Genomic DNA, 20,490 nt, shown 5'->3' on the forward strand with positions numbered 1-20,490 from the left:
TAAGTCTGATCCATAATCTGTAAATCTTTACACTAATAGCAGGAATGACAGACACAATGTCCCATTTACAGCTCTTTATTGGACTAAACATTTGCCCACATACAAGTTATAGACTACATACAGGCTTTTAAACACATCCATACATCACTGCAACAGGCCAAAAGGCACAACTTACATGTTACTATAATGGTTTTGCTGTTATTTCTTCATGTAAAATCAAAATAATGTGAATATTTCACTGAAATGAATGCTGCCTTTCTCGCTGAGCTGCCGTACATATGCTCAGTAATATAACAGGAGCACGTAGCCAGGTGCCTGCTGCCAAAAAAGGAGAAACAGTGAGAATTTGTGGTGGATTTTCTTTTCTTGAGGCAAAAGTTACAGGAGTAGTTGGTTAAAAAATAACAGATTACCTTTTTGAAAATGTAACTAAACAACTGAGTAAATTGTGGAGCTAACGCGGTGGACTACTCGTTACATCAAAAAAGACATCAGAAGAATTCATGAGATGTTTTAATGATCAGATCAAGTTAAACTTTCTTTAAAATATGTATTTCTTTTTTTTACCAGTTCAGTTTATTTCTCCTCTGGTTGTTAATTTGGTCAGACTCTAACTGATCGTTCAGACAGTTTTTATCTCTATGAAAATATCAGGAACAGTAAAGAAACCAGAACTGTATGTCAATGTTGTGAAAGTTAATCACAAAAACAGTTTCACTGCTTATTACTGAATATTCTCCTAAAGTATAATAGGAATGTATTACTCAATAAGGAAAATAATCACATTACTTCATTATTTACTTGTTCATAATTTACAGACATGAGCAGCATTTGCTCCACTCTTCATTCTTGATCCTCAGCTGATCTTTTCACTATTATCTGTAATGAGATGAGGTTGATGTGAGCGTGTTTTCTGATCAAGTACTTTGACATTTACTGTAGCTCGTTGAGTTTTCTGCTACTGACAGGTGATTTTGTACAGTAATGTTTTGCACATCTGTGTTTCTGTTCAAACTAATGAGATTAATGTAAAACTTTGTGGTTTTAACTCCCAACACTGATTGTTCACTAAAACACACTCAGCATCAACATGTGTGTCTTCTTCTTGTGACTTCCTTTTTAAAACTTAAATGACTAAAATTGTCTTCATGAATAAAGGTGATCCATTAAGTGTTGAAAGAGAGATAAACTAAGTTAAATATTCTGTTTTGGTTCTTCAGGTTCTTCAGGTTTCCCTCTTGGTGCCGTGATTGGACCTGTTGTTGTACTGCTGCTCGTGGTAGTCGGCATTGCTGGATACTTCATCTGGAAGAAGAACAATAATGGTGAGAGACAAAAGATGTTTTTACTCATCTTTTTTACTTCACAGATGTATTTAATATACGTGTCTGTGCTATTGTTTTGGTGTTAATGTTTTTATAACATCATATATTTTACTTCTGGTGATACAAAGTCCATAAAGTGTAAATATGAGACACACAATTAGTTGACATATTGTAATAATGACACAGATAGTTCTCTTTTCTCTTTGTGTTCTTTTATAAATTCTGAATAAATAACTGCTATTTTTCTGTATTTCAGGGTTTAAACCTGCCAGCAGTAAGTATTTTAAATATTAAATGTTTTATCTGTATAGTCTTCCTGTATGGAGTGTGAGTTGTTGTAAAAGACAGTGGTAGTTCAGTGCTGATAAGTGGACTAACAGTCTGTTTCTGACTTTACAGCTTCTGACAGTGGCTCTGACAACTCTCAGCAAATTAATCTAAAAACCTGAATAACAAACACACCAACCTGCACACAGTGAGTTACTTTATATGAACTGTTTGCAGCTTCTGTTAAACAAAGTCACCTCAAACTATCTGCAAAATAATGTTATTGAATTGTTTATTTATCCTCCACAAAAAATCTGTGAAAGTTTGTAGTTGTAAACAAGATTTTTTATCTTTTAATTTGTCTTGAACAACAAATATGGATCTGTTATAAATAAAGTTATAATATTAAGAAAGGAGCAGAAACCTTCACATCAGAGAGTCAGAGAAGTGTTTGATTTAAAAAGCTTTTGGGAAAATTATTTTATAAAATGCTGATAAATGAGGTAAAAAGAAGTGATGGTCGTTATAAAGTATTGTATGTAAATACTTCAGTGATTCAATCATTGACATTTTAGGTCTGTATGATCAATCTTAGATATAATATGACAGATGTGTGGTTTTGTGAACAATTATGTGATTATGTTGTTATTCGTTGTTTCATGTAATTATTTCCTTTCTGTCTCTTTAGGTTTACGGATGAATCGTCCACTGGAACAAACACAGATCCCAAATTCTCCAGTTCATCTGTAAACTGAATAAATTAGTTTTGATCATTCATGTTATACATTTAGAATTACAGTTGGAGAGATACAATCTGGTAAATCTAGTTTGTGATTACTAAGATTTGTAAAACCAGATGTGTCAGACAACCAAATCATCACAGTGCTCTTCATACATACACAATAATAAATAATACACAATGTCCATCGTTTTTCTGGTGGTGGGTTTTACCTGGTAAAATCAAGCAGACACACACACACACACTTTCCAGTCATATAAAAAACAACAACATCTACACCTTCTGCTGTTATTGGCTGGATGGAAACCACTCACAGCCAATCATCATCTGGACAGTGTGGACGAATCAGAGAGAGACAGAGAAGCCAAGACTGCTGGGAAACAGAGTCCACTTCCTGTCTTTACCACAGAGACACACTGCCTTCACTGACACACACACACACACACACACACACACACACACACACACACACACACACACACACACACACACACACACACACACTTTCCAGTGCTATAAAATTAAATATACAGTGATATTGCTCACCCAATACACTCAAATACACAAAATCAACATTGTTTTCCAGTTGTGTAAATACTTTCACTTGTTTATTTCTTTAAAATGTATCTGTTAAAAGGTTAGATTAATTAGTAATAATTTATAAACATTTAAGATTGTGAATAATAATGCTTAAAATCACTTCCTGTGTTATTACAGAAGATAAATACACATTTTGTTGCACTGCTGTCTGATTTATTTTGTATTTTATAGTTTATTTTTTTAATAAAGTTCCCAAAATTCCAAAAGTCTGTCTCTTTCTCATATGTTACTAGGTAGAGTAAAATGAATATTTCCTGATCATTCAGTATTATCACAACTTCAATAAACATGGCTCCAACCTGTATATTGCTACAGGTTTATAGGCTTAGTAAAAAATGGTTTTGTTTTTTTATCAATATTATAAGACTTTACAGATCTCAGATTCATGCTGCACACATCTGGGTTGACATCGATTTTGGTTTTATCCCTAAAAAAACCCTCAGAGATCTGGCTGGCAACTGATGACACTACAAGTCCCAGGAAATTGTTTAATTCTTTTCTGTATGCACATTTTACTCCACTCACAGGCCCAACAGTTAAACGCTGATATTTGGCGCCATCTAGTGGCCAAATTGAATTAATGAAAATCGTCATGGCATACATGATAGGTAAAACTTAGAATTTTCTTTGAACAGGAAGTAGTTTTCGAAAAACGTAATATCCTCATATGGGGACAATGTTTTTGTTTTACTGTGTACCATAATTATTTCGCCTGTTTATAACCTTGACACGAGTATAGCGGCTGCCATGACGATTTTTATTGATGTTGTAGTTTTACGTTTGTCCACTAGATGGTGACAAAAACCAGCAGGCTGCCGAGTCTGTTTCCTGTATATTAATATAAATATTTATATACTGTCCATAGTGGGCTTTACAATATAACTTTACAATAACATTTTTTAGGTTAAAATAACACTATATATTATAATATAATATATAGTATATATATAATTATATATATTTATAGATATATATAGCCGATTTCATTTCATTCTGGTTAGATTTATTATCAAGTATTATTATTTTTATTATTACTACACAACAACAACAACAGCAACAATAATAATAGTAATAATAATAATAAAAATGATAATACTATTACTACTACAACTACTATACATACATATGATCATAATGATTTGACAGATTGGCACCAACAGAAACTCAGGTGATGTCCTCAGGTGGTTTCCCATCAACAGCTCAGAGGAAAGATACATAATCCAACCAGAGGGGGGCGCTGTCAGACTGCTGACTCTGTAAAGGTAAACTCAGTATTAAACTCAAGTGTCCATCATCAGTGAACAAGAAGAGCTACAAGTTCAAGCTACCGTGGGTGCATCTCAGTTTCCTTAATTGCATCCATGTTTCCCTCACTGGTGTCTTAGTTCATCCCACTGAAGATGTGAGGAGAGAAAAAACAAGGATATATATTTGTTTTTTTCCCCAGACATATTTCCTTGTTTTTCTCTGTCAGACCTCAGACATCTGTGAGAGCAAAGCATCCTGATATCTCTGTGCTGCTGCTTATTAGACCAATCGACCCTCTGGAATTATGAATTATTATGAAAACTTAATGAAGAGTTCAATTCAGCACCTTTTTAATCAAGTGATATTTTTCCTTTTTAAACAATCGAAGTCAGCCCGTGAGAGTCAATAACACCCTTTCAGAACCCAAATCAACCAGCACAGGTGCCCGCAGGGTTGTGTCAGTTCCCCAGTACTTTTTACACTATACACAATGAATGTTCAAGCATCCACCCCAGAAACATTGTTTTAAAATTTTGTGATGACTCCGCCATCGTTATCCTGCTGCACAAAGACAAAAGCCCATCAGCCTATTTCTCTGATATAGAACATTTTGTGCAGTGGTGTGATGCCTGCAATCTCATTTTAAATGTGGTTAAAACTAAAGAGATGGTTCTGGATCCAAGATCATTGGGGTACCACAGCTCTGTGGTCATACATGACATACTTATTAATCAAGTCTGCTTGAAAGTATCTAGGCGTTCACTTGGATGACACCTTCAGCTGGAAGGTCCATGTTGACAATGTATGATCTCGTTTATTTTTAACTTTATGTATTTATCAAGAGATGTGTGCAATATTTGTGGATGTGCACAATATTTGTGGATGTGTGCAATGTTTGTGGATGTGTGCAATATTTGTAGATCTGTGCAATATTTGTGGTGTGTCTATGTAACTGTGGAGGCATTTTTGTGTGTCCAGCACTTGAGCCCAAGACAAACTTCCCTAAGGGGACAATGAATTATATCGTATCGTATCGTAATAAAACCCAAAATAAAGTCTGGCATGCCTCTCCACCCTCTATAACTTGGGTAAATACAAGCACATGTTACTTTCAATTTCGTTCATAACCTGTTTAGATCAGTTTAACCCAGGTTTAAGGGACGGTGGTCTCATACTACATTCCCATTGGCTCAGTGGAGGCTGAAGGCAGCGTCCCTCCCACTGTAGTTGTTTTTGTTTTTGGATTAAAGAAACCTTTTGTGGAATAGTAACATTGTGGATTCTGCAGTTCAGAATGAAGATCTTGGTTTTTCTGGCCCTCCTGGGTCTACACAGCACAGCGGCAGGTGAGTTAATATAGTTTTTTCAGTCGGTTGATGATTTAAGAAAAGCCCTTTGTATCTATACAGATGGTGATACCAATTTAAGGTTTGTTTCATAGTATTAGATGCGTAGTTCCCTGGCTCCCTATCAGATTAGAAATAATGTTTAGCTGCAGCCCTAAAAAGAAACTTATTGATAATTTATTCAGGCATTTGATCTACTAATAATAAATAGATTTATTGCTTTGACAGATTTGTGAGATATTTTTGGCTTGACTAGTTCAGAATTTTTCAAATTCAGTTTAATAGTTTTACAACACATAAATATGATCTACATATATTCAGACATCAGAGGGTGAAGGTTAGAGTTACTTTATTGTCTCAGATGTGATAAAAAAAATTAAAAAAACTTCTTGGATTAAAAGAACTGCTGCATCAAACTAGATGAAAACATCAGTTTGATATAAAGAATAGTCACACACTCATTTACATTGTTAAAACTGACAAAGATTTGAAGACAAACACATCTTAGTAAATAAATGACAGAGGACAGCAGAGCATCATGAAACAGACATCAACCAAGACAAACATCATTTGATTGTTCAAACTTTTGTTTAAAAGTAAAAAGTTTATTCTGTTTGAACTCTGGAATAAACTTTTAGAATCAGGACTAAAAGTGAATAACAATTAGTTCATTTTGGATATTAGAGTTAAATAAAAATCTGCTTTTATTCCAGTATAAACTGATAGAAACACAGAATAGTACATGAGAGTAAAAATATCACATGAAAGTGAATACAGAGGAGACAGGGTCTCAGTTTTCAGTTTTGTCACTTGTTCCATTCGTTCTGTCACATTTATATAGTTTAAAAAATATTTGCATAACCTATGAAATGCAAGAAAAAATATAGATATTTTTGGTTGAATTAAAAAACCCTCTTATACTCAAACATTTTAAATCCACAAAATCTCTGATAGAAAAATGAACTTAATTATTATTTGATCATGAAAAATGAGAACAGCAACCGTAAAGAGCTGAATAACTCTCTTCTAAACAGTATGAGGAGAAGTGATGAAAACTTCAGGAAGAAGAAACATAAGTCGTCATTGTTCACAGTTTACAGTATCAGCTAAAAAAAATAATAGATGTATTATAAACCAATACAAAATATTTTAATTAGCTGAATATATAGAATAGAATTATAATCACATGCAGTGTGTATATCAGTCCCTACAGGAAAATGTGCAAATGCAATACTGAACACAAAGTCAAGAAATCTGCAATATATTTGAGAGTTTCCAATTTTGCTAGATTACACCAACGTTTCTGCATGAAATGGCCAAATTCAATTTAAGAAGATTAAAAGATAATTATAATGCATCAGATGTGCTGTAGACCAATTGCTGCATTTTGTCTCATCACAGTTTACAGGAAGTGATTAAATATGACTCTTCATTGGTAGTTGATTAAGGGAAATAAACATTATTTTCCTTTACTTTAAATTTGTCCCAATTCCTGCAGTTTTACCTCATAAAAGAGAAATAAAACATCACAAATTGTTTCATAGCTGCTGAAAAATAATAATGACAAAATAACTGAGTGAAATGACGGAGGGACTGATGTATAGTTTTATGGTTTCACATTTCAAACTAAAACAATAATGAGCAGCAGACGCTACTAATGATGCATCCTGAAGAATAAACGTCTCCACTAACTGGAAACTAAACTGGAGTTTAATTCACACTGAAAATAAATCCAGCAGGAGAAAAAGAAAAAAAAGAATACATCCATCAATGAAAGTCAGACATGTGAATCATCTGATGTGTCAATAAGTGACTGCTTTAATATTTGATTTTAGAAAAATGTGTTGTTCAGAGATTATCAGGAGGATGTACTGGAGCTTCTTTTGATTCTGTGCACAGAAAATCATTTTATTTGATGTAAAAGTTATTTATAAAACTGTAATTCAGAAAACTGAAATGATGACATGAACATTTTCTTACAGTGACTCATTCTTTGAAATATATCTACACTGCGTCCTCTCAAGTCCCAAACTTCCCAGAGTTTGTGACTGTTGGGATGGTTGATGATGTTCAGATTGATCACTATGACAGCAACACCACGAGAGTATTACCCAAACAGGACTGGATGAACAGAGTCACAGAAGATGACCCACAGTACTGGGAGAATGAGACTCAGATCGTTACGGGTCAACAGCAGCTCTTCAAAGACAACATTGAAATTTTGAAGCAGCGTTTCCTTCAAACTGGAGGTTTGTTTATGTTTTACTGTTTACTGATAAAAGTGTGTGTGTGTGTGTGTGTGTGTGTGTGTGTGTGTGTGTGTGTGTGTGTGTGTGTGTGTTTGTGTGTGTTTGTGTGTGTGTGTGTGTGTGTGTGTGTGTCAGTGGAAGCAGTGTGTCTCTGTGGTAAAGACAGGAAGTGGACTCTGTTTCCCAGCAGTCTCTGCTTCTCTGGCTCTCTCTGAGTCGCCTACACTGTTCAGATGATGATTGGCTGTGAGTGGTTTCCATCCAGCCAATAACAGCAGAAGGTGTAGATGTTGTGTTTTGGTGTGTGTGGATCAGTTTGTGTCTCTGTGGTGAAGATGTGATATCAGCTGATGACAGCTGACTGTGCTGAGATCTCACTCTGGTTTACTGCAGTCTCTGTCTCTCTCTCAGGTGTCCACGTTCTCCAGTGGATGTACGGCTGTGAATGGGACGATCAGACTGGAGAGGTTTATGGTTATACTCAGTTTGGTTATGATGGAGAAGACTTCATAGCATTTGACCTGAAGACAGAGACATGGATCGCTCCAAAACAACAGGCTGTCATCACCAAATACAGGTGGAACAATGACAGAGCTTTGATCGCACAGACAAAGAACTACTTCACCCAGACTTGCGTTGACTGGCTGAAGAAGTATGTGAACTATGGGAGGAGCTCTCTGATGAGAACAGGTAGAATCACATGACCTGATGTAGTTTCATGAACACAACAATGTTAATATGCCTCCTCTGTTTCTAACTTACAGTAACATTACAATAAATATGAACCAACACACAGAGACCTGCTGAGTCTCAGTTTGCACACATTTCTCTTTCATTTTCTCTCTTCACCTCTCTTCACCTCTCTGCCTCCCTCCTTCTTTACCACATATTCTCTGTCACTCTCTCACATTAATCATCACTCTTTACTTCACTTTCTGTCTTTTTTTTTCTCACATTTTATTCATTTAACCTTTATCTAACCAGGAAGTCACATTGAGATTAAAACCTCTTTTACATTCCACTTTTTTCTACATTTTCTGTCTGTCTGTCTTTCTCTCACTGTCCTCCTCTCTTTCTAATCTAGTTGTTTGCAACCACACTTCAATAAGGTTTATTTGCATGTCACATTTACTGTATATATAAGTGTTAGTACTGCATTTAATGCATTACATCAGGCGGCATGAATGATAATAATAATATACAATATACTGTAAATAATAATGAGAAAACTATAAACTGTTTGTGTCTTTACTCTCCAGTTCTTCCCTCAGTGTCTCTCCTCCAGAAGACTCCCTCCTCTCCAGTCAGCTGCTTCGCTACAGGTTTCTACCCTGACAGAGTCATGATGTTCTGGAGGAAAGATGGAGAGGAGCTTCATGAGAACGTGGAACTTGGAGAGATTCTCCCCAACCATGATGGATCCTTCCAGATGAGTGTTGAGCTGGACCTTTCATCAGTCACACCTGAAGACTGGAGGAGGTACGAATGTGTGTTTCAGCTCTCTGGTGTGAGGGACGACATCATCACCAAACTGGACAAAGCTGTGATCAAAACCAACGAAAGTAAGACTGCAATTAGAAGTGATTAAGATAAAAAAGCAGACTTTAGAGTAACAATACAATTTTATGTGTGCTTTGTTTTCTTGTGTGTTTTAAATTTAAAACATCGCAGTAGATTTACAAACAGGCATTATTTGGATAAACTGACCGCATATGGGGAATCTACATGGTGACGTAGAAACAGTCCCACTGTGAAAATTGCAGCTGCTTGTGACTCTGCTCGTATCCACTCTCATCTCTTACAGCCGTCGACCCTCACATACATGTCAGACGTTTGAATGTCAGGTGTAACAGCCAATCAGAGAGCTTCTTATATCTCCACTCAGAGCTAATTTGCATTTCAGTTTCCAAGCGTGTGTGGAGGACCAGAGTGGACACTGAATTTGAAAATGAAAAGGGGAGATGACTCAGCAAATCCATTTTCGAATCGGATTTGGAAAAGCAATAAGGGAATGGAAATGTACCGTAGGGTACCGTCTTCTTCCCCTTATCCTGGGTGGGGTCGCGGGGGCAGCAGCCCAAGCAGGAAAGCCCAGACTTCCCTCTCCCCAGCCACTTCCTAGAGACATAGTCTCTCCAACGTGTCCTGGGTCTTCCCCGGGGTCTCCTACCTGTGGAACGTGCCCAGAACACCTCACCAGGGAGGCGTCCGGGAGGCATCCTTACTAGATGCCCGAGCCACCTCATATGGCTCCTCTCAACGAGCTCGGAGCAGCGGGTCTACTCCGAGCTCCTCCCGGATGACCGAGCTTCTCACCCTATATCTAAGGGAGAGCCCAGCCACCCTACAGAGGAAGCTCATTTCGGCCGCTTGTACCCGCGATCTTGTTCTTTCTGTCGCTACCCAAAGCTCATGACCATAGGTGAGGGTAGGAACTAAGATCGACTGGTAAATCGAGAGCTTTGCCTTTTGGCTCAGCTCCCTCTTCACCATGACGGATCTGTGCCGAGTCTGCATTACTGCAGACGTCACACCGATCCGCCTGTCGATCTCCCGCTCCATCCTTCCCTCACTCGTGAACCCCGAGGTACTTGAACTCTTCCACTTGGGGCAGGATCTCATCCCTGACCCGAAGAGTGCACTCCACCGTTTTCCGGTTGAGGACCATGGACTCGGATTTGGAGGTGCTGATTCTCATCCCGGCCGCTACACACTCGGCAGTGAACCGATCCAGTGAGAGTTGACACGGTCCGATGAAGCCAACAGGACCACATCATCCGCAGAAAGCAGTGTCCCAATTGACGGTGCTTCCCCCTCCTGAGACGCCGGATGGTGGTCCAGAACCTCTTCGAAGCCGCCTGGAAGTCGTTCTCCATGGCCTCACCGAATTCCTCCCTTGTCCGGCTTTTTGCCTCAGCGACAACCGCAGCCGCCCCCCGCTTGGCCTGTCGGTACCTGCCTGCTGCCTTCTTAGTCCCACAGGCCAAAAAGGTCCTAGGACTCCTTCTTCAGCTTGACGGCATTTTTTTGTTTTTAAAACTGCATTTTGAAATTGATTTTGAAATTCAGTTATTCATTTGGGAATTCATTAGTGCATTTTCTAAATGGTGTTTTAAATGATTATTTTAAAGTCAAGTGCTCTTTTTAATTGTAGTGACCATTGTGGTCCTCCATTGTAAACAAGTTTTTTTTCAACTTTAACTGGTCTTGAACAAGAAATATGAATCTGTTTTAAATAAAGTTATGATATTAAGAAAGGAGCAGAAACCTTCACATGAGAGGGTCAGAGAAGTGTTTTTTATTAAAAAAGCTTTTGGGAAAATTATTTTATAAAATGCAGATAAATTAGGTAATAATAACTTATGGCACTTAAAAAGTATTTTATGCAAATACTTCAGTGACTAGATTATGATTAGATAATCATGTAATATATAATAGACGTGTGGTTTAGTGGACATTTAAGTATTTTATTTAGTATAGTATTTTTATTTTATTCACTGTTTCATGTAATTCTTTTCTTTCTGTCTCTTTAGGTTCATGAATAAATCGTCCACTGGAACGAAGACAGATCCCAAATTCTCCAGTTCATCTGTAAACTTAATAAATTGGTTTTAATTATTCATGTCATAAATTTACAGTTGCAGTTGGAGTTAAAATCTGGTCAATCTTCTAGTTTGTGATTATTAAGATTGGATTACTACTTTAAGAAAAAACATTTTAAAAGGCATATTTTTCCTAAAAATATGATTTAGTACAAAATTACAAATATTTTACAGATCTTATCAAACTCGAGCCTGATGTTAAAATGTTTTAAATAACAAATAAAACGTATCTGACAAAACTAATTCTTCAGTGATTATAAACACTATTGGATTCTTTTCTCTATACATACGTTCTGGTTGAGACTGACTCTCACCAGCAGATGCTGCTGTTGTTTTTTGCGGTAATAGCCAATAAGAATGACTTAGGTCAAATGGAAAACAGAAGTAAGTCTCACATGTTCAGAGGTCAGAAATGTGATGACTGAGTCTGCATCCATCCTTCTTTGTTGTTTATGGAAAGCATTACCTGTGAGTATTTTCAATCATTAACATGCCTTTAAATATTATCAATAACTATTTTTTGATTTGCAAGCGTTACTTTTCTGTTCCTACCAAGTTTGCTGTTCTTTGTGTCTCTGGTTGTATCAGGTCACTGAAGACAACTTAATGGTAAAACTGGTAAAAGGGACATAGGTTTTCTTTCTCTGCTGAGTTTCTGTAAACATGTAAGATGTTGAATAATAATGCTTAAAAATCACTTCCTGTGTTGAATTACAAAAATGAATGTCAGTGTCTGCTGTTTGATTACTTTCAATTAAATGAACCTAATTCTAAAAGTCTGACTTCTTTTGTTAATGCATTAAGTGCTCACTCATCTGTGATTGTAGTTACAGTAAAATGAATATTGCCTGATTACTGATTATTATCATAGATTAAATAAACATGGCTTCAACCTGATTATTGTTACAGTCCTATTAGCTTAGTGCTCTTCAACAGGGGGAAAAATAGAAGAGAAAATAATATTCAGATCAACTGTTTTTCTAGTTTTCATTCACTTTTGGAGGTTGTGTGTGGTTTTCATTTTACTAAAGTTTAGACTCGTCAGCTTAAGCACATATTACAAGTATAACATAGTTTTAAATAATGTTGAAAATGTGATGACACTATTATGTTGAAGAATCATGTGGTAATTATATTCTTACTGGTGGAAATACTTAAGTACATTTACTAATGTATCATCTTGTACTGAATGATCATGCGGTTGATACCAATGACCAAAAGAACTGGAACATTAAGTCGTGATTTTTTTGGACAACCACACTGTTAAGTTTTTTATAAAGTCTTTTATTGTGGAGGTCAGTTGTTACATATTCGAGTGACTTGTTAGTACATCAAGCCATTGTGTTATTGAGATTTCCTGAAAAAAACAAACAAACAAACAAACAAACAAACAAACAAACAAACCAAACAACAACTACATTAAAGTCCATGTAAAGTAAGAATAAATATGTGTTCTGAGTTTGACATACTACAGAAAAGTGTGTTGTTAACCACCCTGCCAAATTTTAATGATTAAAAAAATCGCCAAATAAATGAAATTAGGCTTCAAATTGTGAAAAAATCAGCCTCTTTCTCTGCTCCTAAGTGCTGTGGGAGTACCCGCCGAGTTCGCTGAAACCCCGCCCCCTACCAAGTGTCACCTGTCAATCAAAGTCACCACCTCTACCCCAAACACAGTTTAGACTTAGTGGTTTTAGGGCCTCAGACAAACACAGTCTTATTTTATTTTTATCCTTTCTCAAACTCATGTTGGTATTGGCAGTGGAAGATTTATCTCAAGTAAAACTATTAACTACTAATAGTCCATTTATTCATACTACAAATGAACTTAGCGAAAGTTCAGACAGGAAGACCATCTTTGTATGCTCACGTCATAGTTTTATTTCTCATTCTTTAGTCATTCTGATCCTTCTCACAACTCATACTGATCTCTGTCAAAGCTCATATTTTCCTTGCTGTTATTTCTGGAGCATCAATTGACGTCAGCTGTTCACATCACCTGGTCAAGTCTAACCAATAGCATGGTGACACACCTTCATTGTCAGCCTATCATATTGCAGCTGTCCATTTAAATGTTCTCCTTCTCTGCTCAGGTTCTCTCTTGTTGCTGTTTTGAGCGACCCACCACCTCCCCATCATCACCCAGTCCTCAGATTCATCAATGCATCACTTCAACCTCATCAGCCCGATCAGTCTCAGCAGAGTCAGATTGACATTGTTTGTCTCTGTGTTCTGTCTCCTTCTCTCCCTTTCCCTCTCTCTCTCCCCTCAACGCCAGCCGGTCAAGGCAGATGGCCGCCCACCTAGAACCCGATTCTGCCTGAGCTTTCTTCCCAAAAAGGGGAGTTTTTCCTTGCCGCTGTCGCCAAGTGCTTGCTCATGGGGGAATGTTGGGTCTCTTTCTAAATTAATCAATGAATACAGTCTAGTCTTGCTCCATGCAAAAGGTGCCTCAAGACGACTTTTCTTGTGATTGCACTCAAAAAATATTCTTTCTCAGAGATTTTCTGGTTCTGATTTACAACAGAGGCTAAACTGGAGGTTTGGATTGACAGACAGAAAGACATATGCATTCACAGAGAAACAGAACAACTATGAAGTACAAACTGACCTGCATTCATTGGACACGAGTCTCTCCCAATACTGGCAGTCTGCAGCGCTGACTGCATGTCAACATGATGGCACATGTTATGTTATGTTAGGCTGTACTGTAAATACAAAACTTTACAACACAGTAATTTATGAGGAAGTGTTTGTGATATGATGGACATGGTGGAACATGTTGACGGTTCCTGAGCAAAACTAGTTCATGTGGAGAACTAGATTTAAGTATTAAGTGAAGTTATATAGTCTAGAGAATGAAACAACTATTGTTCAGTGTTGGTCAGACAAAACAATGTGTGTGTGTGTTAGTTTTTTCACAACTTGTAAGGATTTTTTTAAATTAATAAAATGTCTCCCCTCACTCAAAAATTAGTCCTTATTACTTCACTTAGTTGTTTGAGCTTTATTGTGCAGAACGATGTATGTTGGGGCCTAATAGTGAGGGGAATAGTTGAACTAAGTACCTTAACATGAGGAAGACTCTCAAAAAGTTTCTTCTTTATTTGCAATTCAGACATTTAGCATCAGCATTATGAGTAAACTTTTATTGACTGAATAATTAGTTTAACAGATTATTTCTTGTATCTAAAACAATAATAGAGTATCTCAGGGGTCACCTCCTGTTTAAAGGGACACATGGTTTAGTCCAGTCCTGCAGCAGAGTGAACTAAAACAGTCTGACTCACCACCTTTGTCTTATTTCCAGAATGAAGCTTGTGACAGAAATATAAAGCTCTTTAAAACCTCACAGTGAAAGCTTCACACAGTAATTACTGAATGTTGAGAAACACTTCTAATCACCACAGATGTGTGAGATTATTTAGTGAGTCAGGTTTCTGTGCAGACATGATAATGGATGTATTAAAGGGGAAAAGGGCCTAACAGCCTCCATAAGTACAGGGTTGATGTTTATGTTGTGACACTGGATGAATGTGCAGAGTTTGACACATGAAGTGGAAAAAACACATCAGACATTAATTAATATTATTAGTAGTGTTTTTTATGTCTTGAAACGTGTGTGTAGGAGATCTTTAATTTCTCCACATGTGACCAGAGTCCTGTATTATAACAACAATTTGATGACCTCACAGAAAGTCAGGCGACATCAGGTGGTTTCCCATCAGCAGCTCAGAGGAAGATATATATAAAATGTCCAGAGGGAGGCGCTGTCACACCTCTGACATTTCTGTACAGATAAACTCAGGTATCAATCAGCAGTGAGTCACAAACACTAATAAACAGCCGACTACATTAATTATATAAAATATCTAATATTTAGATTCTTGCTTTGTTTGTGTTAACATGAAACAAAGATGAAGAAGTGAGTTTTTCAAAATAAAAGTATATTCTATAACGTGTTATGCTTCAAAAAGTAAAAGTGAGGATAGAAACAGAGGATAAATCTGCCAACAGAAAAATGAAAAACAGCATCAGGTGTCAGTTCAGTTCCTCTTTGGTGGAGCAGTTTTCAGCGTACACAGTTTCACATTAGTTCAGAAGCTTCTAGCTTGTAGGATACAGCTGAGCTGAGCTGATGGTAGTGATGAAGAAACTGCCTCGTCTTCCTCATGTTGTGGTTTTATTTCTTTGGTTGCTGTTTTCACTCTGAAGTCATGACGATTTGATCTGTCCTGATGTTTAAAGTATTTTATTTCGTTTATAACCTGTTTAGATCAGTTTAACCCAGATTTAAGTGACGTTGGTCTCATACTAAATTCTCATTGGCTCAGGTGAGCATATTCACCTGTCCAACCCTCAGTTAAGCAGTGTGACTCAAGAGGAGCAGTCTGTGTGTCTCTGGATAAAAAAACATCTCCGTTGACAGTAAAGTTGTAGATTCTGCAGTTCAGAATGAAGATCTTGGTTTTTCTGGTCCTCCTGGGTCTACACATCGCAGCAGCAGGTGAGTTAATATAGTTTTTTGAGTCGGTTGATGGTTTAATAAGAAGCGTTGTTTACATGGTGATACGAACTTAAGGTTTCTTTCATAATATTTGATGTGAAGTTCCCTGACTTCTTTGCAGATTGTATTAGATTTTAAAAAGTCACAAACTCATTATGTTAAAGTTCACTTTAAATCCAGACTGAGCAACGCGTTCATTAATCTTATCTAAATTAATTAGGACTTTTAGATCGACTCCGTCCGAGCGCGTTCTGGACAAAATGACGCAGCAAAATAGTCCAAAACACTATAAATAAAGAAAACAGTGAACATATAACTAAAATACAACAAAATTCACTTTTAGCAGCCAATTACGTATTAACGGCCGATAACGTCATTATTTGCCCGTTTTGTAATGTAATAAGCCAATAACGTAATAAAAGTCCTGAACCAATAAAGCAATGAGTTATTACGTTATTGGTTGGTTATTATGTTATTGGCCCGGTAAAAAAAAAATCCTTTACAAATGTAATAACTGGAGGTGATAACGTAATAATATACTAATATCACTTTAAGTTTCATTTATTGGATATGAAGTGTCACGCTTTCATTGCACTTAGTCTTACTTGTGTGTCCTTTAAAAATTTTTTAAAGACCTGAGCACACACAAACAAACCCCTTACACTCTCTCTTTCTCTCTATTTATTAATTAGAACACAGTTCATTAAAGAGAGGAAAATGCTGTCATAGTGCCCCCGAGCTAGACACCCTGTTTTGTTGTTTAACACCTTTCTGTCACTGCCTTGGAGCGCTGCAAACGTGTTGAACTTGAATGGCTACAGAGAAGAAGGCAGGGCTGGAGATAATTCAACCATCAAGTTAAACAACTATTAATTTATTCCCAGAGAGAGAGCGTGAGAGATTAAAAAAATGCTTTCATAGCGCACATTTTCATGTCTTAATCTGTAATTTGGTGATCAAATAGTTAAATTGAGTTGTTTAAGTGAAAATGCACTAATGTGCAATAATAGACTGGTTTAATATTTTATTTCAGACTATATGTGTTGTTCAAGACAGAATCATCATTAATATATCTGGAGCAACATTTTTACATCAATTTAATTAATTAATGATTGATACAACAGAGATTATCAGGAGGATGTACTGTAGCTTCTTCTGATTCTGTGCAGAGAAAATTATTTTACTCAATGTAAAAGTTATTAATAAAACTATAATTCAGAAAACTGAAATGATGACATGAACTTTTTCTGACAGTGACTCACTCTCTGAAGAATTTCTTCACTGCGTCCTCTCAAGTCCCAAACTTCCCAGAGTTTGTGCTGGTTGGGATGCTCAATGATGTTCAGATATATCACTATGACAGCAACACCAGGAGACAAGTACCCAAACAGGACTGGATGAACAGAGTCACAGATGATGATCCACATTTCTGGAAGAGCCACTCTGCCAGATGTTTGGATATCCAGCAGATATTCAAAGGCTACATTGAAAGTTTAAAGCATCGCTTCAACCATACTGGAGGTTTGTTTATGTTTCATTGTTACTGATAAAATGCTGAGATCTCACTCTGGTTTACTGCAGTCTGTGTCTCTGTCTCTCTCTCAGGTATCCATATTCTCCAGTGGATGGGTGGCTGTGAATGGGACGATGAGACTGGAGATGTTCATAGATTCAGACAGGTTGGTTATGATGGAGAAGACTTCCTATCGTGGGATGTGAAGACAAATTCATGGATCGCTCTAAAACAACAGGCTGTCATCACCAAAAACAGTTGGAACAATGACAAAGAAAAGTTGGTATATTATAAGTACATCCTCACCCAAGAGTGTCCTGACTACCTAAAGAAGTATCTGAACTATGGGAGGAGCTCTCTGATGAGAACAGGTAGAATCACATGACCTGATGTAGTTTCATGAACACAACAATGTTAATATGCCTCCTCTGTTTCTACCTTACAGTAACATTACAATAAATATTAACCAACACACAGAGACCTGCTGAGTCTCAGTTTACACACATTTCTCTTTCATTTTCTCTCTCACTTCTCTTCATCTCTCTGCCTCTCTCCTCCTTTACCATATTTTCTCTCTGTCATTCTTTCACATATCTTTTTCTCAATTCTGTCGGTTCAATGAGTTAGAGTAGTAACATGATTCAATATTTTTCATATCTAAACATCATAATAACTAAAGCTGTTTGTGGCCCTGTTAGTTGGGGGGCCCAGGAAGTTGCCTAACTTGCCTGATGTTAAAGTCCACCAGGTACCAAATGTTTTAGATTTAATAAGTCAGTCTAATGAAGCATTTCTCAGTGTGAGATCCAGTATAACTACAGATACATTTTGACATGTTGTGTTTTTTATTATAACTCTGATGTCTGACAAACAAATTCAACCAATAACCAAAATTCATTTACCAAGAAATATCTCACACTGAATGAAATGAAACAAACTTCATTATATGAACACTAATAGATTGTCTCTCCCTCCTCAACCCCTCACCTCTCTTCAACTGTCTTTTTCTTCTCCTCTGTCCCTCCCTCTGTTTCTAAACCAGACTTCAAAGAGGTTTATTTGCATGTCATAGTGTTACTAATGCATTTAAATACATTACACCAAACAACAACAATAATAATATATTGTAAATAATAATAAAGAAACTATAAACTGTCTTTGTCTTTACTCTCCAGAGCTTCCCTCAGTGTCTCTCCTCCAGAAGACTCTCTCCTCTCCAGTCAGCTGCTTCGCTACAGGTTTCTACCCTGACAGAGTCATGATGTTCTGGAGGAAAGATGGAGAGGAGCTTCATGAGGACGTGGAACTTGGAGAGATCTTCCCCAACCACGATGGATCCTTCCAGATGAATGTTGACCTGGACCTTTCATCAGTCACACCTGAAGACTGGAGGAGGTACGAATGTGTGTTTCATCTCTCTGGTGGGAAGGACGATATCATCACCAAACTGGATAAAACAGCAATTCAGACAAACTGGAGCAAACCTGGTGATGGAAGTGATGGAGGTGAGAAACACATTTAGTTTACTTTCATCAGATTTGAATTTTCTTGTGATTGATCGGGTTGTTTGTGTCCTTCAGTTTTTCTTTAGTTGTTTGTCTCTGTTTTCTTAGTCATTTAGATTTTATTTGTCTCTTTGGACGTCAGAAGAATTCATGACGAGTTTTTAATCTGTTTTATTTTTTCCAAATGAAGGATATTTCCACATGTCAGAGCATCAAGCCTCCTCTAACATCTACTTCTTTATTTCTGTTTTCCCCTCACACAAGTGCTCTTACAGCAGTTGAAGGCATCGTTATTTATTAGATATTTACACAAGTTTAAATTTAGCCTGTCAAAGCATAATTATGATCAACACTGTAACACAGTTTTCATCAGGTCAGTATTGTAATATAAATACTAAAATACAAACAGTAATGTTTTCCCCATCTGTGTTTCTGTTCAAACTAATGAGATTACTGTAAAACTTTGTGGTTTTAACTCCCAACACTGATTGTTCACTAAAACACACTCAGCATCAGCATGTTTGTCATCTTAATGACTAAAGTTGTGTTAATAAATAAAATCTGATCCATTAAGTGATGAAAGAGTGAGATAAACTAAGTTAAATGTTCTGTTTTGGTTCTTCAGGGTTCCCTCTTGGTGCTGTTATCGGAGGTGTTGTTGTACTGCTGCTCCTGGTAGTCGGCATCGTTGGATTCTTCCTCTGGAAAAAGAACAAGAAGGGAAAGGATGGTGAGAGAGAACTTTTTTTCTTTTACTCAACTTTTTTTACTTCACAAATGTATTTAATATACATGTCTGTGTTTTGGTGTTAATGTTTTTATAACATCATATATTTTACTTCTGATGATACGAAGACCATATAGTGTAAATATTTGACAAACAATAAGTAGGGATGCTCGATATTGACTTTTCTACCGATATCCGATATTCCGATATTCCCTAACTCTTAATTTCCGATACTGATATCACCCGATACCGATATTTTCAGGCTTTTTACACCAAAACTATTAGGTAACAACATAACATATCTCCTATTTTTGAATTAACATATTAAGCCTAATTTTATTGTGAGGCCCCACTGGATGCAAACTTAAATGCAACATGGCTTTCCACATGTAAACACTGTCTGTGCAAAATAAGAGAACAACTTCAATTTAAGTTATGGAAAAAAGTGCCAATATGGCACTGCCATATTTATTATGCTGCTTTGCAATAATTGCAAATTACAAATTTACTATCCGTAGGACACACTTGGAAATAGTTCCAAACCGCATACATAAACCCCGTTTCTGGAGGCGGGACCTTTTACAGGAACGTCCTCTCACTTGGTCCTCTCAGCTGTTGTGTCTCCAGCAGAGTAAGACCCAGATAGGACCCACCGGACTCTGCGGTGACGTCACAGAGGCGACTCACCGAAAACATAACAGAGAAAACAACGAGGAGGTAAACCTTGTTTCTGTTTTCTGTGTTCGTGTACATGGCAGTGCACGCTATGAACTTGTTAGCCACGGTTAGAAACCCACGAGTCTAGCGTGTTGTTGTTGTTATACGTCATTTATAAGTGAATATCGGCTGATAATATCGGAGG

At 36.9% G+C, this 20,490-nt stretch overlaps 2 protein-coding genes and 1 long non-coding RNA gene across 4 annotated transcripts in view; all 3 read left to right on the top strand.

Annotated features, from left to right (window-relative positions):
* The window catches only part of LOC133996494 (major histocompatibility complex class I-related gene protein-like), a 636,344-nt gene that overhangs the window by 567,988 nt on the left and 47,866 nt on the right, over window positions 1-20,490 (top strand). The gene's annotated exons all lie outside the window — the stretch shown is intronic.
* Window positions 1,563-3,130, top strand: LOC133996516 (uncharacterized). The gene is made up of 3 exons (XR_009927219.1): window positions 1,563-1,599; window positions 1,725-1,800; window positions 2,281-3,130. It is a non-coding gene; the product is annotated as an uncharacterized LOC133996516 (long non-coding RNA).
* On the top strand, window positions 5,372-12,273 carry LOC133996501 (class I histocompatibility antigen, F10 alpha chain-like). Of its 2 annotated transcripts, XM_062436089.1 has the most exons (5): window positions 5,372-5,525; window positions 7,508-7,774; window positions 8,186-8,464; window positions 9,034-9,336; window positions 11,308-12,273. In XM_062436089.1, the coding sequence occupies exons 1-5, from the start codon at window positions 5,474-5,476 to the stop codon at window positions 11,313-11,315; spliced, it is 909 nt and encodes a 302-aa protein (XP_062292073.1). In that variant the 5' UTR covers window positions 5,372-5,473; the 3' UTR covers window positions 11,316-12,273. The 2 variants fall into 2 exon arrangements, with proteins under 2 accessions (XP_062292073.1, XP_062292072.1); XM_062436088.1 differs by lacking the exon at window positions 11,308-12,273 and having other exon boundaries at window positions 9,034-9,377.

The sequence above is a fragment of the Scomber scombrus genome, chromosome 16, assembly GCF_963691925.1.
Source record: "Scomber scombrus chromosome 16, fScoSco1.1, whole genome shotgun sequence".
Taxonomy (NCBI): Eukaryota; Metazoa; Chordata; class Actinopteri; order Scombriformes; family Scombridae; genus Scomber; species Scomber scombrus.